The sequence below is a fragment of the Amblyomma mixtum genome, chromosome 4 (genome assembly GCF_055824585.1).
Source record: "Amblyomma mixtum isolate Tamu chromosome 4, ASM5582458v1, whole genome shotgun sequence".
Taxonomy (NCBI): Eukaryota; Metazoa; Arthropoda; class Arachnida; order Ixodida; family Ixodidae; genus Amblyomma; species Amblyomma mixtum.
The window spans coordinates 71,966,426-71,990,059 of record NC_143015.1 but is presented as its reverse complement, the minus strand read 5'-3'; the positions used below and the strand labels follow the sequence as shown (position 1 = coordinate 71,990,059).

At 47.6% G+C, this 23,634-nt stretch overlaps 1 protein-coding gene across 1 annotated transcript; it reads left to right on the top strand.

Moving 5' to 3' along the window:
* Positions 1-1,112: 1,112 nt before the first annotated feature.
* Positions 1,113-21,668, top strand: lic (dual specificity mitogen-activated protein kinase kinase lic). Its single transcript, XM_089586775.1, has 9 exons — positions 1,113-2,164; positions 5,090-5,153; positions 9,509-9,674; positions 11,667-11,786; positions 12,699-12,815; positions 13,753-13,932; positions 15,304-15,381; positions 16,591-16,730; positions 19,387-21,668. Exons 1-9 carry the CDS (start codon positions 2,149-2,151, stop codon positions 19,544-19,546), a joined length of 1,041 nt encoding a protein of 346 aa, XP_089442901.1. The 5' UTR covers positions 1,113-2,148; the 3' UTR covers positions 19,547-21,668.
* The last annotated feature ends 1,966 nt before the right edge of the window (positions 21,669-23,634 follow it).

Sequence of the window (23,634 nt, the reverse complement as noted above, 5' to 3'; positions counted from 1 at the left end):
TCCTCCATGCATATCAACGGTGGGGGATTAGCCAGAGTTTGGTGCAGATCGAAGACTCAGACCTAGCTCAAAGTGTTCATAAATAAAGATTGAAGAATCTGGGAAAATGAATAATGAATTTTGAAAGATTTTGAGGAGATGGGGATGAAAACCGAAAAAATAAAGGAAAATTACTTTGCTGACACTGATTACTGCGCTTGTAGATAAAGTTTTGCAGAAAATGCACATGAAAGAAGAGAACACGTACATGCGCATATCCGTGTGTTTATCTTCTCTCGTCTACTCTCATCCATGTTTTTCATTGTTATGCCCTGTTGTGGCTTCCACAGTTGACACTGCACTGACTAACCCAACAGCAAGCTGAATGGCAGTTCTGAATGGCAGGGCTTTACGGCATTCGAATCTCGCGGTTTTTTTTTTTTAAAACTAGTATAACTTTTTGGTGCGTGTTTTCTTTTTTGTAATTATGTGTAAGGCATTATCATACATGGATAACTACGGTGTAGTATCATACGACCAATCAATAATTTGTAATCAGTTATTTTTTTTCGTGTTATTTCGGTTTCGGTTTCAACAACTTTTTACAGGTCAAGTGAGTCATAAAGAGACAGCAATATAATTGCTGCTTCGTCGTTTTAAGACACTAAAGTCCTAAAGCTAGCTTGTTTTAAGAGATGTAATGACAAAAAGTGTAGAATCAGCTATTATATTGCAGTGTTTTCGTGCCTCACACTCATCGACTGTTGAAACCGAAACAACATGATGGAAAAATTTAGTTATAATTTAGCAGTCGTACACAAATACCACGTGGTGATTAGTATATAATCATCTTTATAGTAATCTGTATAGTAATGTCTTCTGCGTCATTTTAGAAAATAAAATGCACCACCAAAATTAGGTTTAAGTGCAATTTCTTTACAGGAGTGCATGCAGCACCTTTGACATTCCAGCGAAGAGTCGGGCATAATCTAAACAGACAAAATACTTATTATAGCACGATTTGTCGTTTTAGAATCATCTCGACTTTTGTGCCTACGAATTTTCCGGAACCGAAACACAGCGCGCCGTCTGAACAAGCTGTCCTTCTGGACACGTGCTGCCCTCGTGCGAGGGCCAAGCGCGTTGTCGGATCTCTCTCCGTCGCGGCTTCGCGGTCGCGTTTCGCCGGCTTCGGTGGTCCGTGCGTGAATCATGCTGACTGACTAACCGCTGAAGCGCCGGCGCAGAGCATCGGATAAGAACGAGGAAAGGCACAACAAGCCGGAGGCGGCGAGCAGCAACTGCCGGGGGTCCCGAGACGCGCCGGGACTCAACTCGACGTCGCGCCCTTCGCTACTACGACAGTGTGCGTGCGTGTGTGTGTCCTAGCGCGTGTAGTCCGAGTAGCGCTGTAGCCTGCGGTGTGCGAATGGAGAGCTGCTGTGCTGCGCCGTAGCGCTCGCTCGCTCGACGCTCCTGGAGAGAAAAAATGGCCATCGGTGGATCGCCGCTCGTGGCACTGTCGCCGACTCTCTTCGGGGCCCGGGATACTGGACGGGACAGCTGACCGCGGAGCGCCGACCAAACCGAGCTCGCACCGTTGCGGCATCGGGCAGCTTTTCGGCAAAAGTGGAGGAGGGGGTGCAGCGGATTTTTAAGCCTAATTAGAGAGGGAGATCGACTTCGATCCTGCGTGTGCTCTCAGCCGGCGTGTTTTCGCCGCCGTGGCCTGGTGCTCGATCTCGTGTCTGTTCGCCCGGGGGAGAATCCGAAAGAAGTCGCGTGTTGTTGTCGACGTCTCTAGTGCGAACAGCTCCCTCCGTGAACTGGTGGCGAAACAAACAAACAAAAAAAAGAAACGTGTCGATCGTGGACTCTGAAACGCGCGCGTGTGCCGTGCTAGCGGTAGCGTGAGAGCCGCCGCGCATTCCTTCCTGTGCGCGTTTCGTCCGTGAGTGCGGTAGCGCTTCCTTACGTGCCCTGAATAGCATTAACGCTGTGACGACGTGTGCCTTTCATCCAACGTCGTGTGCAGTGCCTATCCGTTCTCTTCTTTTCCCGACTACTGCCGTCGTAGAGAAGAGGAACTGCGGCATCCTCACCTCCCAGAAGTTCATCGGTCTCTGCACGGAACGCTTTTCACGCGTTCCCCACCGAACATTCGACAGTATGTCGAAGAGATTAGGTGGGTCTCACTCTCTCGATAGCACCGCGCGAGAGCGACCGTGCGGGCAACACGATATCTTGAACGCGAGCTGAGACTTGTGCTGCTCATACTTTGAAGGCGCTAGCTGCCCCGCGCCGCGAAAAGGTTAGCAGAGATTGCTGACCTTTGAACCAAACGTTCACTCATCCATTACCGCGATTGCAGGCAGGCTCGAATCGATCAGACTCGCTGAACTGCGCTTCGATCAAATGATAATCCATTCTTGCGCATTGAGGAAAAAAAAAAAAAGCCCAGCGTCTGTGTCAAGCAGTTGACGTGCAAAGTCATAACTGGCAACAGAAATGAAGGCGAGCAGTTCGCATAGAAGGGGTGTGTCAGGAGGGTGCCTTGTTAAGATCCTGATGCAGCTCATCCGTCATTTACTATGAACTTGCCATGGGTGGATGCCATTTTGCCTTTTCTTTTATGATGCATATTGCGCAGCCCATTCAGGGTCGCCTGTCACACTGCCATGCGTAAAGGTACAAAAGAACAGGTGGAGGTGATTGATGGTTTATTTTCGCGTACATGGAAGTCGAGTCTGGTGTTAGAAGGTGACGCTGGCACTCAAAATATTCGTCTCATCTCTGTGTGAGTCCCTTCCTAGCTGTCACTAAATGCCGAGCAGTGCACAGGGTCAAATCCAGTTAGTAAATCCAATTAATGGATGAAAAGAGGCTCTGTCAGCTAATGTGCTTACAGTAAACACAAATCTCACTGAAATGCGTCTAGCCGTGGGCTGTGGGCTCATATTTACCATCTATACTGACCAGAACTTTTTGCGTTTCTCTGAAAGTTATACTGTTTGTAGAATATGCTGCAGCATTGTGGTGTGCAGGGTCATCAAAGTCTTCTTCCATTCAAATTTCTACTCTATATCTGTTTTGTCATTGACCAGGGGGCCTGGAATAGCATCTAATTGAAGACGTTTCTTTTATCAGCAGCAATCGCATCACTGGTCATCTTGTTTGGTGCAAAAGTAACATTGACAACATTGTTTGGGTGGCATTGATAGTGAGCTACAAAGCAATTAAAGGCATGCCTTTGTCTCGTTATAGCCTCGCTTCACTATCTACATAGAGTGCAGACAATCAACCATTAGAAGCTGCTGACATTTTCTATTAGTTCATAGTGAGAAACAAGAGCTTTCTCGCTCTTGAAAGGCTGAGCTTGTGACCATGCTTGCTTAGTTTACTGGCCATGAATGTGGTAAAGAAAAAGAAATGGAGAACCGCAGTGCTTTGCTGCCAGTTGTACAAAGTACCAAATGTTGAGAAAATATGTACCAAATATACCAAGCGTTTACCCAATATGTACCAATACATACCACATGCTGCTGTGACATCTCAGTGGTTATGGTGCTCGGCTGCTGATCCGAGAGATACGAGTTCAATCCTGGTCGAATATCAATAGATGCGCAGTGCTAGAGCCCGTGTACTGTGCGATGTCAGTGCACGTTAAAGAACCCCAGGTGGTCGAAAATTCCGGGAGCCCTCCACTACGGCGTCCCTCGTAGCCTGAGTCGCTTTGGGACGTTAAACCTCTATAAACCATAAACCAGAAATTATGCTTCAATGCATGTGCTTCCACTCATTTGCAGCTGAATACCTTGCATGCCTGTAGGTCTAAATGTGTTCATATCTGACTTGGCAAAAGTGCTTAACTTGGCATCTTGCTCAAACAGTGAAGCATCATCAATGGTTCTTACCCTTCTTCGTAGTGAAATGTAACATCTTCAACTGAGTCTTGAGTATATTGAGTGTTTTTCATTGAGGCAAGGAGGTGGCTTTTTCAAATTCTCTTGCCGACGACGAAACTTAGGGAACCTCAGAAACAGCGGATCTGATGGACACATTTGAGGTCGAGTGCTTACAGAATTTCTCTAAATAGTCCTTAGAAGGTCTCTACACAACCTTTTTTAAAGTCTGTACACTGTGTATTGAAACTTTAGTGAGAGAAGTGCCACATGTCTGAAAATTCAGGCTCATTCTGGGCCCACTGTTACTTGTGGACCGTCTCTGTCAGTTCTGCAGAAAGTTGTTTTCTCGATTTTCGTGGTCCACAAAGTTTTTCTTGATAGTTTTCTTGCGCATCATTTGAAACTAGCAACGATCGCTTATGTTTTATAAGCCCATGTTGCAGGGCGGTTTGGCGTCCAGGGGGGTCTTTAGGGGGTTGTAAAGGTGCGACAAGAATGTTTAGCCGTTGGCTCTCGCATAGATAGCTAGGCCAGAGGTTCCCGAGTGCCCGATATCTCTCCAAGAGCGCTATCTAGGTTGGCATTTGTCAATCTTCTCTTTTTTTTTTTTTTTGATCCCCTTGTGTGACCTGTTGGCACCTACCTGGCTGCGGGTGCGCTTATGTTTGTTCCGCATATGTTTACTTTGGATTATGAGGAAAAATAACCTCGTCCGTTGGCATCAAGTAGAATCCTAACTGGGTTCAGTCGCTATCTCGCACCCGACTACTGCATGCCGACAATGAATGCGGTCTGTTGTGAAAAGCTGACATTGTGTTTGTTTTACTGGAGTTGTCAAGCACAGATAACATTGTGCCGTGCATGATTTAGGTGTGTTTTTCATTTGGAGCACATGTATGTGTTTTCAAAGGGAATAACCTAGAGCCCCAGACCATCATTAGTGTGTTCTCTCGTTCTGAAAACGCGGTGATTGCTTGCTGAAAACTTGAGCCTTCATTTTCTAAATGCTTCTTCTCTGGTGGAGGAGACTTTGAAGGCCTTCTTGTCGTCTGTACACCTTTGACATGCGTGAGCAGTTTTAACCATACTTTTTTTTGTCTGAATAGTTTCGAGACCTGCGTAGAAGAAATAACTGCATACAGGCGTAATGTAACTATATGTCTTATTCATGCACCGTTTCTCATCTTTTTGTGTCTGGCTTCCAGCTGGAAAGAAGACCCTGGGGAAGATCATCATGCCCGAGCCCAACCAGAATCATCAAAACAGAGGGTGAGGTGCACCGCCTTTTCCTTCCACGACTTGTGCGTGGTATGCTTTTTCCTTAGCCAGGCGTCCTGATAAAGGTATGAATCGTTGTGTCAGCTTGTCAACCCAAGCCTTAGACACAGAAAAGTCTAATGCAGACATCGCCATTCTTTGTGTTGTCCTCTTCTTTTGTTATGTCGCTGCTGTACATAGATCCAAGGTTCACTAATAGGGTGCGTGCCCCTGTACGGCTCCTTGTGAGCATGCGAATTATGGTCTTCAAAGTGTATCAGGGCTGTAATGCTTCTTACCAAATGTATCACTTACTTTGTATGCAAAGACTCCTCTATCTAAGCTTTGCACTAGCTCTTGCTTCAAAGCCGCCGCGGTGGCTCAGTGGTTATGGTGCTCGGCTGCTGACCCGAAAGACGCGGGTTCGATCCTGGCCGCGGCGGTCGAATTTCTTTGGAGGTGAAATTCTAGAGGCCCGTGTACTGTGCGATGTCAGTGCACGTTAAAGAAGAGCCCCAGGTGGTTGAAATTTCTGGAGCCCTCCACTAGGGCGCCTCTCATAGCCTTAGTCGCTTTGGGACGTTAAACCCTATAAACCAACCAACCAGCTCTTGCTTCAGGCAGCACTACTACGCCCCCTGCATGGCAAAGGCCTCCCCCCCCCCCCCCCCCCCCCCACAAATAACCCTGCCCTGTGCCAATTGCAGCCCACCCTATTCCCGAAAACTTTCTACAACCTTGTCTGCCCAGATTACTGTCTGCCGCCCTCTGCTATTTTTTGGCCTCTCTTGCAATTCACTCCGGAGCCACCGCGGTGGTTGTATGTCGATAGAGGCGAAACGCAAAAGGCGCCTGTGCACTGTGCGATTTCGGTGCACATTGAAGAACCCCAGGTGGTCGAAATTTCCGGAGCCCTCCACTACGGCATGCCTCAGAGTCTCAGTCGCTTTGGGACGTCACATTCCATAAAATCTAAACCTACCCGAACAAGCTGTGGTGTCCGGTAACACAACCCACCTCTGTCCTAGTGAAAGATGAGTGCATCCAGTGGAATGCTTCTCTTTGGCTTTCCCACCAACGGAATGCAAGTTTCGCTCTAAAGGCTCTCGGAGAACACTCGGGAAATACTATATCACTCAACTCGGGATATTGCTGCCTTGTCCGGAGTGGGTAGGAAAGGCTTCTTCAAGATGCAAAGCTCGTGCAGCAGCTGCTGTGCCAATTTCACCCTTTTAGAGGCCGTTGTAGTGGACTTGCTGTTCTCACTTTGAATGATGTCCCATGAGGAGAAGAATGAAGTTGAACTGTGGACATTGCTTGCATGCAGCGACTCTGCAATCCCTGTCTGAACATCTCAGTGACAGACAAGGTGCTCCTCGCATCTAACATGTCATGCTGGATCTTAGCATTCCAAAAGTCACCGCAGGTGAAAGCAGTTGAACAACTGTCTTTCCTCCCAAAGGTGTTTCCATGTTAAAAGACGGATGAATTTGAAGAAAAGAATTGAGATCGAATGTTCTTCATAATGTGGCTCTGATCGAAAGCCAGAAAAAGATGTCTCGAGTTGGTAGGATGAGGTACAGCCCCCCGTCAAAAATATACAGCGCACCACGCACGGTCGCGGAGTGGCTGCTGGGCGGTGTGGTGGCGTCTCTGTCTTGCAAGTGCGCTGGGTGCGAGGGTATAGAGGGTGAGGGTGAAAGGCTCTCTTGCTCTCAGGCGGGCGAGGGAGACAGAGTTGCGCTTGCTGCGATATAGTAAGTGCGGCGTTCGTGGTATTACTTCTTTTCTGGCGCCTGTGTAGGGGCGCTTGCATCGATGCAAAACGCAGACTCACCTTCGGAAGCTGCTCCGAAGCGGGGGCACCGCGAGCGAGTTGCAACGCTGTCGGGGGCGCTCGAAGATAAGCCGCAGCAACTTCTTCGCGCCAGCGTGGACTATGTGTTAAGTAACTGCAGTGGCCAAACAGATTCCATGTGCACTTCGCCAGTGAAAAAAAAAAAGAACAAGAAATGGTCTCAAGCCCGCATAGCGCGTGACAACAAGCCATGCTCTGTGCTCAATTTCTTTCAGGCTCCTTTTATGTGCTTATTGCTAGTCCTTTTGTGAACCTTTAATTTCCACACTCAGCTTCAAGCAACAACCCTAAGCAACTTGAACTGCTGCACACCTAGGCCGCCGCGGTGGAATTCAGCTTCGCTGCAAAGATAGCACAAGCTTTCTCACCCTGTGATAATGGCATGCGGCCACTGGTTGCAGGATACGTGAAAGTAGGGAGTTTCACGCTTATGTACGTTTCATCGAGCTGTGGATAGTAAATTATTTCTTATAATGCAGCAAGATGCCCAGCAGAGTAAGTTGAACAGCGTCAACTGATGGATAGTTGGTTTTACCTAGTGTTTTCCCAGCGCAAGAAGACGTGGACAAAGGAACACAGAGCATAGACAAACATAGGCATAGAGTAAGTTGCTTAGGGTTGCTGCTTGAAGCTAAGGATGGAAATGCTTGCTAAGGACTAGCAACAAATTCATAAAAAGAGCCTGAAAGAAATTGAACACAGCACATGGCTTGTTGCCAGGCTCTATGCGAGCTTGAGTCCTTTTCTTGTTAGTTTTTTTTTCGCTAGCGAAGCAGGCGCGGCATCTGTTCGGCCACTGCAGTTACTTAACACATAGTCCGCGCAAGTGCGCAGAAGTTGCCACGGTTTATCTGCGAGCGCCCACGACAGCTTTGCTGCTCGCATCGCTGACACTCGCTTCGGAGCAGCTTCCGAAGGTGACTGCGTTTTGCATCGATGCAAGTGCCTCTACACAGGCGCCAAGAGCGAAGTAATAACACGAACGCCGCACTGACTATATCGCAGCCAGCGCGACTCTGTCTCCCTCGCCTGCCTGAGAGCAAGAGAGCTTTTCGCCCTCACCCTCTATACCCTCGCACCATGCGCGCTCGGGAGATTGGGACGCCACCACACGGCCCTGCAGCAGTTCCGCGGCCGTGTGTGCTGGGCTGTATATTTTTGACAGGGGCTGTACTTGGGTTTTGCAGCTTTCTGTGTGACAGTATTTCCATCGTGTTAAAGGACCCCAGGTGGTCGAAATTTCCGGAGCCCTCCACTACGGCGTCCTCCATAGCCTCAGTCGCTTTGGGACGTTAAGCCCCATAAAACCAAACCATACCTTTGCCTGATTCTCATTTCGTCCTCTACCAGGCTGCACATTGTTGATTGGGCTTTATTGAGGCCCTCAAGCTCCATGGTCAACCTGTTTTTTCATGAGGTCACTGTACCCAACTTACCTGCGGGAGTTCCCAGGCGCCTCTAAGGCACTGTTCTTCTCGGAATGCCGAGGAACTTTTCTGTTCTGATATATTCATATATCTTGGTCGAAAGGTTTTGCATGATGATACAGTTGCGGAGTGGGATTTCAAATCAAGTCGTTTTTTTTTTTGCCTCATAATTTATGATTGTTTCATGATCAGTTTGGCTCTCGTGCTTCCCTGTTCTGAGTCTCTCGTGATTTGAAGAAAATTTTCAGCATAGCATTCGTCTTTCAGCTGCTGTAAGTCTTTTAAGCATTGATAGTCACTTGCAACTTCTCATCGCGCTTCCTCTGTGTTTGCTGTTTTTCGCGCCACTTTTTCTTTTCCAAGAACGATGCTGGGCTGCATCGGGCATCAACTTGTGTACAAACAGATAAACCTTGACTGCTGGGGATGACATCTCAGAATCTGTAAATGCTATGCTTGCACATTTCTCGCAAATCTGGTGGAGGTCAACAAGACTGCCTCTGTCGACTGCAGAAGCACTGGCTGACAGTTCTGGACAAGGTTCGGCGATTTTTTATGGCCCTGTGTCTGCCAACATTCAAATCGCTCCGAACTTGGGCCCTCATCGACAGGATCGAGTACATCACTGGAAGCTTGTGATGAATTTCCTAAGACGTGCGGTGATGACTCGAGCTTTCTTTTATCCTGTTTTTGACCCTGCTCGTCTTCGGCTGGTTTGGCCTTAAGTTTTTTGGTCGCGGGGAAGAACACTTGGAGTGGCACCTTTCTTGAATGTCTGCTTCTTTGTGTCCTGTCAGCAGTTGCTGCCTTTGAAGTGAAGGCTGTGACCGCGACCACTGATTAATTATACGTACAATTCGGCTGGCAGTTCTTCCTTACAATACCTTCAAGCCACCGCTGCCGCTGTTCTGTGTCCACCATTCTGTGTTCTGTGTCCTCCGATGCATCATGTTGTTTACAACGGGGAGGGGTACACTGCTTTGTTGTTCAGTTGTGTCCTACAATAATCATTTTAAAACGGAGTCTTCAGTTTGGATAGCAGCGAATGTGTGCCTCCTGACACCTGCATGTTTTGCTTGCAGGACGCCTCCGCGCAACCTGGATTCCCACGCGAAGCTTGTCGTGGAAGGCCAAGAGATTGAAGTGTCCACGGATGACCTCCAGGTTATCCAGGAACTGGGGCGGGGCGCGTACGGTGTTGTCGAGAAGATGGTCCACGTACCCAGTAACACCATCATGGCTGTCAAGGTGAGAATCCTTGGGTCAGCGATAGAATGGGTGTTGTACCTTAGACGCCTCATCCAATATGAAAGAGAAATATTCAGGACGTTTCAGTAAAGTCCACGAGTAACTTTTTTAAATAGGTTTCTGAGCTATAAAGATGCCTTCAATAATATCAATGGTGATCGATGCCAGAAAAATGGCAGTCCGTGTTAACTAGTTTACTGGTTAACTAATTTCAAATAGTGAACTTCTTAATTATTACAGTTGGGCTTCTGGTTGCAGCTAGAAGTTTAGTAATGAACATCGCAGTTTCTAGAATTTTGAAAGTGCCATAGTGCGGTGAATTCTGGTTACCCTGGCCACTTGCAACAAACGTGTTACGTGAACGTTGTGATTTTTGCTCCGAAGCTCACCTCATCTGTCTCTGAGAATACAGATCTGCAGTGGCAACCTTGTGCTACTATGCAAGCTACAGTAAACTTGACTTGTATGCCAGAGTTGCCATAAGTCACAACAGAATTTATGCTGATGGGTCAGATTTCCGGCAGATTTTTTTTTACACTGATCTGTACGAGGCAAATAATTGGTAAGAGCAGCAGTTGTGACAGTACGCTGTGCAGACCCAACTGCAATACTGTTTCAGTTTGCTTGCTGCTGCAGGTTGCTCTTCGGCGTTGCGAATGGATGGTGGAAAAAAAAATGTTGGTCACATTTGTCTGAGCTTCAAATATTTCGCACCATCATCTCCATTTTGAGGGAAGGCGAGAAAGCATCAACAGTGCACGAGGCAGGACTTTCCGCTTCGAATGGAAAACACGAACATATCTAAGCAGCGCATTTTCGCAGTGAAGTGAGGCAGCAGTGCCAAGAAGGGGAAGTGCTGCGACGCCGCATGGGTTTTGCTACGCTCATTTGTGTTGCATGCATATCTTGATGTATTGCCTTTTTAGTGACACTGACCCCGCGGAGGACACTGTGTTCATGCAAAGCTTTCGTTCTCACAAAGGGCTCAAACTCCCCATAGCGTTAAAGTCATATAGATGTGGTACTTCTGGAAGATGTGGACGAAATCGGAACTGTGACTACATGAAATGCGAGGACTGCAAATAAACCATTGGTACATAATGGGAATGATTAGAGTGGGAAGAAAGGTGTTTTCATGCATTTCTTTTCTAAACCAAAAATATGCGTTTAGTAAGCAGGCAACATTTATAATTGTGGCACCACCAAAAACTGATATATAGTAGTGATTTTTGCTGGTCTGAGCAACTTTTCCATGGACGGGTTCAGTGTATGTGCAACAGTATACCAGAGTGTGACCAGCGTAGTGTTAATGGGCTATCTGTGGTATGCCTGCTTCTCAAGGAGTCATGGTGAGTGAGTGGTTTTCTACAACACGCACTCCATGATGTGTGCATACCTGCTTCTCAGTAAGCCGTGCCATGGTGAGTGTACTGGGGAATTGGTTGGGGTCAGAAAATTGATAGGGTTTAAGCGTAGTTAAACCGAGTAGACATGCGAAAGCATTTGTTTAGCCTGGATGGCTCAGGGTTTTGCTTTGCTGGGTCGTCGGCATGTCCGGCAACAACATTAGACTCAGGTTAAGCTCTGATCAAGGTTGAGCTGATCCGATCTGTTCGCTCTGCAGATGGAGGTTGATGAAGACAACAGTGTGCATTGCACAGCCCGAGAGTGTGTTGCAGTTTAACACGAGGCGTGACCAACTGCGGCAATAGTGTAGTGCTGTCATGCAGTGGCCAGCGAAGCTGACCTGTTCATGCCGTCACGGGTTCGAAATCCAGTCGCGGCAGTATTGTTTTATTTCTCCAGGTTGGCCAAGGTCACCTTCAAGGTCGAGCTTCACACAAACTGTGGGGTTGGGTTTAACTCTCTGAAGCAGTGCTTTCGTACTAAAAGCCTCGCTGTCTGTCTGCACTATGGCTGCATGTCTGTGCAGACATGTGCTTGAGAGCAACAAGTCACGGTTTGTTTTTCTCCCTTCCGTTGCGTGTGCAGAGGATCACCTTCACCGAGTGCAACCAGGAGCAGAAACGCCTGCTGATGGACCTCGACGTCTCCATGCGCACGAGCGACTACCCCAACACGGTGCAGTTCTACGGGGCACTGTTCCGAGAGGTAGGCACTGCACGCCTGGTCCCTCTGTGGCCTTTGCCGGAAGAAGAAGTGTCGTGAAAATGAAATTCTCATTCAACTGTTGGTGTTTCCTCGGTTCTCTGGGATGAACTGTCACGGGACCACGTGTTTTAGACGGGAGTGTGTGCAGACACTTGATTCTGGTCAGATGGAGTACAAGTAAAACGGCATCCTGGATTCATGCATTGTTCTGAATAGAGTATGCTGTGTTTGCAAAATGATAACCCTCAGATTAAATTGGAATTTATGAAATTTGACACGCCATCTATAACACTGGCCAAGGCTGTAATCATCTCCCATCCCCTGCTAGGATACTACGGAGAAATAATAAGGGAGTAATTACTCCCGTATTACAAATTTACTCCACCTTGGGGGATTCCCCTAAACATTTGACCAACACTGTTCCCACTTCGAGTTATTGATCAATTCGCTCTCGCCCTACCATAGGCTTGCCGTCCCGGTTAGCTCAATTGGTAGAGCGACTGCTCCGGTGAAGCGGTGGTCCTGGGTTCGAACCCCAGACCAGGACAAATTTTTCTTTAACTGTGAATTTTTTGTGAAAGCTGTGTAGCTTTCCTTTGTAGCCGTATGGCTGCGCTCGGGTGGACGTCAGTGAGCAATTACTCCCTTATTACAGATCTACTCTACCTTGGGGGATTCCCCTTAACATTGGACCAACTGCAGAGAGATGGCGTGACCAGATGTTGCGCTGAAATTCTGCTAACTCTAATTGTCATTTCAAGTGCATTGTCAGTCTTATCTCCTCCTCACAAATTGAGTTCACAAAGTGAGGGGCTGTCTGCTGCATTGAAGTGTAATGTGGTGCGAACAGTGAAAGGTAATGGGGTGCGATACATGGAGAATTGAAATGCTGCATGTCCGCCACATGTGCAGGGTGATGTGTGGATCTGCATGGAGGTGATGGACACCTCGCTGGACAAGTTCTACCACAAGGTGTTCAGCCTGGGAAAGACCATTCCTGAGAGCATCCTGGGAAAGATCGCCTTCTCGGTGAGGGATCCCTGCTCTCTTGTTTCAACTTTTTTTTTTTCTTATGCTAGTTTTAACATCTTCAACAGCCAGACACAAGACTTCTGAGATACAGTGAAAGCTTGTTAATTTGAACTTCACTTGTTTGAATATTCCAATAATCCTAACTGTATGACTTGGTCCGTTCATGCTCCGTTGAAGTCTGCTGTCAAAAACGCAGACGAGTTTCACCACAATAATTCAGACTACACGCTGCCACACCTGGGGGCCTGTGCTCATGGTGTAATGCCTGGGCGCGCATTTTGAACCTGGGTTGATTCAGCCTGCGCTGCCGTCCCCATGCCGTTCGAATTAACGAGCTTTTACTACATATCAAAACTGCAGCATCATCCAGCAGTAGTGGCTATCTCGCTGTAGTGCATGGCTTCAAGCTAGTGGGAAATCCATTTGAACGTTCATACATGTTCATATATTCCTAATGGAATTGCTGAAGAAGGGAAAGAAAAAAAACTGACAACACAAGCAGCACAAGGATATTTAGAGCTTGTCTTCCGAAGGGAGAGTGTGTGGCTCATCGAGAGGTGCAAGTATGCTGCATTGTGTTTGTAATTGACCATTCAGTAATGGCTAGGATACCTGTCAGAGGTTAGAATCATCTGCATTTTGAGCTAGTAATTAAGATGACTGCATCTATCTTTGTTGTCTTAATTCTACTTGCGTTGTCGAGCAACGTTGCTACTCACCCGTACGTGTTGATCTGCTCTCGGTTTTTGGCACTTGTGGACCTTGGTGTAGGTTCTTTTTTTTGATACTGCACCTACATGTGCATTGTTAGTGTGCCCTTTGCTTGCTCGCAAGCCTCTTTTTCAGCTTCACTCCAAGGCTGCCCGAATTGAGGTAACAAGTCTTGCGCTGAGACATCTCTGCTTGTCTCTCTCTCCCCCAACCCCCTGTTCAGGTGGTGAGCGCCCTGCACTACCTCCAGAGCCAGCTGCACGTGATCCACCGGGACGTGAAGCCGTCCAACATCCTGCTGAACCGGCGGGGAGAGGTCAAGATGTGTGACTTTGGCATATCGGGCTACCTGGTCGACTCGGTGGCCAAGACGGTCAACGCCGGCTGCAAGCCGTACATGGCGGTGAGTCGTTGGGAGGGCTGCCGCTTCTTCTGCACAACGATGCGGTTCGGTTACCACCTGTGACATCACGCGAGAGCTCTTCACATGCGTTGTAGCTGACTGCCTGGCTACGAGTGGGTCTTTCACACAACAGTATTGTTGGTTGCGCCTGATTGTGATCACGAGGAAAGATAGGAAAGGCAAAGCGCTGTAGCTGTTTCACTCTTGGTGGGCACCTCTACTGTACCGTGAGGGAATGGAAGAACTTAGAGTGAAGGCGTCACAGTGGAAGGCCCTGGAAGAACTTTGAGCGCTGCTGTGGTTCATCATCATCATCATCATCAGCCTGACTACACCCACTGCAGGGCACAGGCCTCTCCCGTGTCTCTCCAATTAACCCTGTCCTTCGCCACTAGTGGCCACCGTATCCCCGCAAACTTCCTAATCTCATCCGCCCACCTAACTTTCTGCCGCACCCCGCTACGCTTGCCGTCTTTTGGAATCCACTCTGTTACCCTTAAGGACCAGCGGTTATCCTGCCTTCGCATTACATGCCCTGCCCAAGCCCATTTCTTCCTCTTGACTTCGACTAGGATGTCGCTAACCCGCGTTTGTTCCCTCACCTACTCTGCCCTCTTCCAATCTCTTAACGTTACACCTATCATTTTCCTTTCCATAGCTCATTTGGTTGTCCTTAGCTTCATCTGAACCCTCTTTGTTAGCCTCCACGTTTCTGCCCCGTAGGTGAGTACCGGTAGGATACAGCTGTTGTATACTTTTCTCTTCAGGGATATTGGTAAGCTACCATTCGTGATCTGAGAGAACCTGCCATATGCGCTCCACCCCATTCTTATTCTTCTAGCTATTTCCCTCTCATGATCCGGATCTGCGGTCACTACCTCAAGAAATGGCCAGATTCAATGAATAATAATTGCTTGTATAAGTGCTGTGCTATGAGCAGTAACAGTATGGTCAGTCCCAAAATAAACGGGAAATACAAGTTGAGAATGCGCTCGAAGGAACCCAAGAGTTCCACCAAATCCATTTTGAGAACCCGTGTCTTGGATACATAGCACTCAAGTGACTATGCTCTGCTCTGTTTACATGCAAGAAAAAAAGAACAGCCTAGCAGTGGCATTTTATTTGCAGAGGCACACACACACCATCTCATCTCTGCACAGCACGTCAGCAGAGATGTGATGGGTGGTGAGCGCTTGAGTAGGTTGCAGGAACTAGTGAATGAAAATGTTGCTCGGGGTCTATTTGCAGCGGCGTCATGTAGTAAATCTAGAAGTGTACATGCAGTGCAGTTTTTGTGTCCCTGATTATTGTGGAGATGAGAAGTCAAGCCTGATGTCTGTTTCTTTTTCTGCTTTTCTTGAATGTTTGCAGCCTGAACGAATCAACCCTGAGAGCTCGGACGTGGGCTACGATGTCAGGTCTGATGTCTGGAGCTTGGGCATTACCATGGTAAGAAAGGCTATGGGGGGACAGTATTCTGGAAGCTTTTTATTTAGGGGAAGGATCTTTAAAGAATTGACCTGCTTCTGGGTTAGCTCAGTCAGCTTTTCAGCTATCCATGGCCTTCGCGCTTCATGGTTTATGTGGCGTGCCTGACTGCTAAGCCGTACAGTAACTGCCTCTGCTTGGGGTGAAAAAAAAAATTTATTCAACTTGAAAAAAATTAATATACCTGAAAAAATTAGGGCAGAGTGTGAGCAGCCTCTCACGTTTCCTCCACTATAGCTGTGTGACACTGGGGCTTTTACAGCTTTTCTTTCTTGCGGGCTGGTCTTCGTTGGCTGCAAGCTTGTCTTTGTGAGACACACAGAGTGTCATTAGACTAAGGTCTTGCTGTTGCACTCACAAGAAACTGGGTTAAACAGTTTTTTCTAATCAGCATTTTTTTCTACCATTCATTGCATTGGAACGCCTCAAGCGAGCTATGGAAACAAAAATTACTGGGGTATTGTTAAGTGGCTGCAGGAGAGCAGAGCAGCTCAAGGAACAAACATGAGCTGATAACATGCTAGCCAAGATGGAGAAGAGGAAATGAGCATAGTCAAGGAATGTAATGCAATGAAAAGATACCCAATGGTCCGTTAGGATAATGGAGTTTATTCCAAAAGAAGGGGAGCATAGCAGAGGCCGGCAAATCAGGTCGTGGTTAAGTGAAGGTCGTTGGGAGAGGACTTTGTTGTCTTGCAGTGGACTTGGTCAGGCTGATGATGATGAATCCTGCAAAGTTGTTTAGCTCTCTAAGCTCTAGTCTAAGCCAAAGTGAAGGTACTTTTAAGAGTGTTAGCTCTTACTCATCACGTTTCGAGATTTCGTGGGGTCTGCTACCACCCTGAGATCACAGCGCCATCTGTGGCAGCAACCAGAAAACAGCACATCTCGCATTGAGACTTGTAGCGCCATCTACAGTAGAAACAACCACCTGCAAGCGAAATGTTTGTTGGTGTGTTTATCATATGGGGAAATAAACACACAAATTCGTATTCCCACTGGTGTACCTCCCTTCAGTCTCATTCATATCAATTCTTGTAAAGTAAACAGCTAACGCTCGTTATTTCAACGTCTTCCAGATGGTGGCAGCCTTTTCTTTTTGAGTCTCGCACCGCTTGTGTGATGCACCGTTGTTCTTTGTTTTTGCCCCCCCCCCCCCCCCCCCCACAGATCGAACTGTCAATAGGCAGGTTCCCGTACCCCAACTTCCGAACTCCATTCGAGCAGCTCAAGCACGTGGTTGAAGACGACCCTCCTAGACTGCCCACTGGACAGTTCTCTCCAGAGTATGAAGATTTTATCAATGCCTGGTGAGTAGTTGAACCATGTCAGTCTACCTTTATTTTTTTTTCTCTGCCCGATCACACTTCCAACTTGTCTGCTGGCAGCCTGAGTACGGAAACTCTCAGTCAGTCCTGCCGATCACAGTGTGCGTCGTATCGTCGTGAGCATTAAAAAAGGTCATTGCTAAAACCTCTCCTGGCACTCATTTTTATGCACTGTTTTGACTGCCGCTTTGTGACCGCGTCTTAATGGACACAGTTGGGCGAATGATTTAACATCTCGCACTTGCTTGCTTATGGGATGAATTCTGCTTTCAGATAGGTCGTGTGACTGATTGTCCTGTCCGTGAAATGACATTGTCACACGGCAAGGTCATATCACTTGTCGTCACTCACATATGACCGATGAGTAAGGCCTGTAGTTTCCCGTGAAAAAAATTGCAGATTTAAGCATTTTTTTATGGAATTTTCTGCTAGCAGGGGCATTCTTTACTTTTTTTATGCTGCTGCTGTTATGGACAGCTGTAGAAAGGACAGAAAAATGACTACTTATTGTATTTGCATCAATAAAACGTGACAAGAACGGGCCAATCATAGTCGAACCTCCTCCACCCCTACCCGCAAGCGCGTACACAAGTGCACATTCATGCACGCACATGGTTGACCTTTGCTTTCCATTCTTCATTCAACCCTTTCAGTGCCTTCTTTTTCTCAACAACCTGCAGCTCCTTCTTTCTATATCTGTAGCCACCTTGTCCATTGCATTCGCACACCGCACGATTTAACCCAACGCCAAAAGTTGGAGGCTTATCAAGGTTAAGCCCCGTGGATGCGAAGCAGCCTTCGTTTTGCATTCTTATTATTAACGTCCTTAGCGTTTGGAGGCATCTTGACCGCATACACGCCCGGCGCAAAGACGCTGGCGCGGTTGCGGGCACAGAGACTGACGCGACGGCGGGCGCGCGCCGCCTCATCCCTGGCGTGACGTCACATATCACGTGATGCAGCGATGGTGGCGCCGCCGCCGCGTCGCGCGCGACGGCGCGAGCCGAAGCGGGGAGGCCTCCGCCGGGCGACGTCCGACGGCGCAATATGAGGCCCCATCTGCAGCCGGTGTGACGTCATCACGTGACGTCACATCATGTGATCTCACTTCAAGGTCAATGGTGGCCACTGCCGGGCGTTGCGCGAAGGCCCGAAACCTACGTTAATATGCTTCGCATAATAAAAACCTTCTCATAGCGGCGTTTAAGCCTAATGGCAAAAGCTGCTTTAGCTACCCTAAAAAGCTCGTAAAAAGCAGGTTCACACTTTGGTTCTGAATGTTATAACGTGAGGTGCATTCTGGAGTGTTATTTGATGTCTTCCTCAAAATTTTGTGGATGCTTTCTTCTCAGTTCTCGGAATTTCAAATTTTCCGCTGCAGAAAGTTAGGTGCCTGACTGATGGGTCACATGAGCCACCACTGAGGGGATGTTATGGGTTACTGATTATGGGCATTTAAATCCCTTTACGCATGACTGTGACCCCCTCACACAACATGACCCGCTTAAAGGGACTCTGAGGACAAACTGAAGTTGGCCTGTGTAGATAGATTATTGCATTCTAGTGAAAAACAGGCTGCTCTCACTGAAAGCAGGGCCTTTGTAAGCTAGAATAGGTCAGAAAATAGAAGACAGGTGTCGCCGCCTCCAGTTGTTTCTGCAGGCGAACTAAGATGGCGTCAGGGCAGTGATTCTTTTACATGGATTCCTGAGGCTAGGCTGCACTGCCTCTCACTTCTGAAGAGCGATCGTGAAGTCCTTTTCGGTCTTGATGTTGCGAGTTTTAATTGAGTAAAGATAACCACTGGTCCTGAAGGGTAACGGAGTGTATTTTAAGGCAAAAGCCTTTATAATGCCTCATCGTTGTCTACAGAAGGCTGTCAGCAGAGGTGTCACGCTTCTCGGTTGGTCGAAATGGTTATGACCTCAGAGTGCGCAGATTTGCAGTAATGAGGTCACCCACGGATGCCTGACACCTCCTTTTGGAGCACACAACTAATAAAATAGCTGTTGTCCGTGCTCTGACAGGGGGCGTAAGGCGTCCGTCGGTGACCACATTACATACCTCATTACTGCGAACAGAGCCATGGATACAACCGAACTCATCGAAGCAGAGAGAGAGTCGTGCTAAAGAAGCAAAGTCGGCAGTCAAAGTGTGTATAGTTGTAATGTGTGGTCAAAGTGTGTAGTCATATAAAGCACTGGTACAGCATAAACAATCTCGCAGTCAATGCCAGGAAAGGAATGCCACGGGAAAGGCGCATTCCTTCCAAGAGAAGGCAAGCGTAGCAGGGGGCATCAGAAAGTTAGGTGGGTGGATGTAATTAAGAAGTTTGGGGGGACACGGTGGCCGCAGCTGGCAGAGGACAAGGTTAATTGGAGAGACATGGGAGAGGCCTTTGCCCGGCAGTCATGCTGATGATGATGAAGAACGAACTCCATTTTCAGCATCAAATGCATCGTGTGCTGCCATGCAAAAATCAACGTAGGCAGGAAGAGCCGTGCAATCTGTTTTTAATAAGAACAAAGATGGGATCGAGCTGCGCTCAGTATCCCTTTTACAGCTGGCTATGAAACTTTTGTGTTCCAACAATGTTTGTATGTACTATGTCAACTTTTTTTTTTTCTGTTTCATCCAGCCTTCAAAAACAGCCAGCGAAAAGGCTCACCTACCCGCAGCTACTCAACATGCCATTCCTCCAGCGTCACTCGGACGGCTCGGTGGAGATGTCGGAGTTCATCGCCGAGATTCTGGATGGTACGGACAGCCCCAAGAAGGAGTCCTCGCCTGCCATATAGCAGCAGTCTCTCGGGCTGACCGGAGAGAGACACTCAGTGATCACGTGACTGTGTCCAGGGGATCCCGGCATCGCAAGACGTTTGCACAGGGACTTTCCCAACATATCGCACCACCTCGTGCAACTGGAGCGCCATGACGGCGGCACTGCGACGGGACGACTCGAAGGCAGTCCTAATGCTCCGATTAGGCCGACAACATTGCAGAACTGCGTGTGTGTGCTACTAGTGGCTCAGTGTGTCGACGTGCACGGTCTAGCAACCTCTGCAAGATTGAACTCTGCAGTTTGACATGGCAGTGGAAACTTTATGGCCACCCTCCAGGCCAGGAACTTTCATAGAGGCCATTACACAGGTGTATTCGCGATCACAGGACAGTTTTCTTGGTGCTCGAGAAGGCATCTGGCTGTGTGACACTGTGGTACACTTGGCTGACACTTGGGAGATTGTCTTACAGTTTCCAAGTGATTTGAAAGAGCTGCATGCAGCTGTCTCCGTGTCAGTAGGTGTCACGAGTGCCCAGTGAGGATTATTCACTGCCTCCGGACTGTTGTCTCTGAAACGCTGAAGATGTGTCTGCTTAGACTTCGACAAAACGCCCGACCAGCAAGTGTGGGAGAGAGCAGTTAGAAAAAGAAAGCTGTGACGTCGCAGTAACCTGAATGCCGTCCTACCAGGTCCATTGTGATGGCTTGGGCCGGATTGCTACACAGTAGCGCGTTGTCCTACTAGACTTTCAGCTTTGTTTCATTGGAAGCTTGGTGTTGTCGGTGCCAACAGCGGTCCGTTGTCACCATGTCGTTTGGTTTACCGTGGAGGCACGAACTGTGTGGACAAGGTGGCGGAAAGAGCATCCTCAGTGAAGCGGATGAGAAAATCAAAGCACCGGGCTTTGAGACTAGTCTCTCTCTGTTCACCTAATTCGTACACCATGCTACCAATGTTTGACTGCTACTGACCTGACGTGGTTCAAATGTGGCAACGTCTCAGGTCTGACGAGTTTTCATACTCGAGTGCATCATCACGCCTACCTGCCACAGCCCTCTCTTTGTCAAGCCCTTCTTGTTGTTGGAAAAAAAAAAATAGCTATCGAAACTTTGCCTTGCTCAGTGAAGACCTGTGCTGTGTAAGGATAGATCTGATGGGGGTAGTCGCGTGCTGGTGCAGATTCATGAACGCATGTGCAAACTGTTCACCAAGACGTAGGCACCCCAAGCTAGGAGGAGCAATGGGAGAAGTGGTTGGCGTCGTCGGTTGAGAACTCGTCAAATACTTTTGTGGTCAGGAAAATCATTACCTTGTGTTTTGAAGTGACCATTTAGGACTCCTCCATTACTGACGAGGTCGGCAGCACTAATTGAAGGTGCTGTGCTTTCTGTGCATTGTTGATGGCACACTCCGTGCTGGCTAGCCCCTGCAGCTCTCGTTTTCGGCCTCTGTTATAACGTTGAAATAACTCAACAGGCCAAGGAAATGGGACGCCTCTATGGCATCCCGGCAGGATGGGTACTGTGTGGACGTTGTTATAGCATCTCCCAGTTTTTTTTCCTCTCTTCGTGAGGAGCTGTTATTCGTAACACGTGTGCGTTGAGACACACAACAAATGTCTCGCTAGCTTTGTTGGAATGCAAACGTTAACTGCCTACCAGAGCTAATACCATGACCATGCGCTTTTCCTAACGGTACTAGCACTTTTGTTTGGCAGGAGGGACAAGATGTTGGCGAGATACAAACGTCGGAACGCTAGGTCTCTCGGGTGTTTCGCGCGCCGTCCGTTGGATGTCTCTCGGGTGTTTCGCGCGCCGTCCGTTGGATGCTGGCGAGTTGTTGACAACATGTGACAGCTGTTCTTACACTTGTGGCATGATTTTGACAGGCGAAATTTGGAAAGTTTGCTCATGCTTTTTCAGCGAGAAGTTTTGCCGCGCATGTCTTCTGGGCGCTCGCCATTTGCATACGCCACGCGCTAGATGCCTACTCGCAGCCTCCGTGAAAAGTGCCTGTAAATTTACACCCTTTTTTCTTTTCCTGACGTTCTTATATTAGAAACTATTTCTAGTGACTTCTGCCATTGACTTGCTTTGTGGCAATAAAACATGAAAGTGACGACACTTGTCAAAAAGGATCAGTGTGTTGGTTGATCTGACAACCGCGAGTTCTGTGACATTTAGCATGCCATCATCATCATCATCATCAGCCTGACTTAACCCACTGCAGGGCAAAGGCCTTTCCCATGTCTCTCCAATGTCTCTCCACCCTGTCCTTCGCCAGTTGCGGCCACCGTATTCCCGCAAATTTCTTAATCTCACCCGCCCATCTAACTTTCTGCCGTCCCCTGCTACACTTGCCTTCTCTTGGAATCCACTCTGTTACCCTTAAGGACCAGCGGTTATCTTGCCTTCGCATTACATGCCCTGCCCAAGCCCATATTTTACTCTTGATTTCAACTAAGATGTCGTTAACCCGCGTTTGTTCCCTCACCCACTCCGCCCGCTTCCGATCTCTTAACGTTACACCTATCATTTTTCTGTCCATAGCTCGCTGCGTTGTCCTTAACTTAAGCTGAACCCTTTTCGTTAGCCTCCACGTTTCTGCCCCATAGGTGAGTACCGGTAAGATACAGCTGTTGTATACAGCTCTTGAGGGATATCGGTAAACTGCCATTCATGATCTGAGACAGCCTGCCGTATGCGCTCCACCCCATTCTTATTCTTCTAGTTCCCTCCCATGATCCGGATCGACTGTCACTACCTGCCCTAAGTAGACATTCTCTTACTACTTCCAGCACCTCGCTACCAATTGCGAACTGCTGTTCTCATGCTAGACTGTTGAATATTACTTTGGTTTTCTGCATGTCAGTTTTTAGACCCAACGTTCTGCTCTGCCTGTCTAATGCTTGTATAACTCATTGACCATGCTCTGCAGTTCACGTCCTGAGCGACTTTGCAAGAGCGAATCGCAAATTACTTAGGCATTCTCCATTAACTCTTAACCCTAACTGTTCCCATTTCAGCATGCCATGTAGCATACCAGCTACATGGCCAGGGATTTCTTTGCATGAATATTTCTATCTTGTCCAGGTTTGATGTGCTGTGCTTTTTAAATATGGCAAGCTAGTGCTAGATGCTAAACAAGTTCAACTTTTTTACATTTACTGTGCTTGGCCTTCATATCCTTGTCAGATTCTAAAGTGCCGTTTAGTGTTGGAAAACTTGTATCTGCTGTTGCTTGATTACTGTAGCATCATGAGGCAACATTGGGACAGAGGAAAGCAAAATACTGACTCAATCCATAGCATTAAAGAAATGTTGTGTGTTCCGCATGTTAACGACTAGTATGTTGAAAAGAAAAAAATACGGGAAACCTCGTGTCAAACCTACTGTGCTTTTCTACGATATCCTTTGAAGGATATCGAACGTCAAGCAGGATTGGAATGGTCAGTAATTTTGCCATCGTAGATAAACATTTTCTTAGCCATTTTGATTACCAAATTTTTGGTTAACTACTATGCATTACAGGAGCCCACCATTGCTGTAGCGGGCTTTAGTTTACGTGTTGCTCTGCTCTCGTGTTCCGTGTGCTTTGTTTTCAAAAGTAGTGTGCATTCTTACATTTTGCAGTATTTGATATCAGGAAAAAATTATCCTTTCATGATTGCAGCACGTAGTCGTCATTCATGGCTCTTCATTCTTCCTGATTTGGGCATTCAGAGCGGGTTGTAGAAAATTTGGGTTAAACTCTGCTTTTAAAAAGCCCAAACCTTTCTTTCGAAAATGTATTTTATCACTGAAAGTGGCTGAACTGAGCCAGTGCGCAATATTTAGCAAAACACTGGGCCCACACCATTCCACAAAGTTATCCGTGATTATTTTTTTTCTGGTGATCTAATCCTTCACACACGTCTTGTCACACAATGTGTGGCTTGATTTGAGGGAGAGGTTAAAGGTGCACTGAAGAGGAATCTGAACTCGTCTTTTTACCGCGGGAACTTGATCTACACATTCCCAGCATTCTCAGAAACTTCGAATTATTGTCCTATGCAGCCGATTTCCATACTTTAAATCGGATAAAGCGTGCCGGCTCCCACCTTT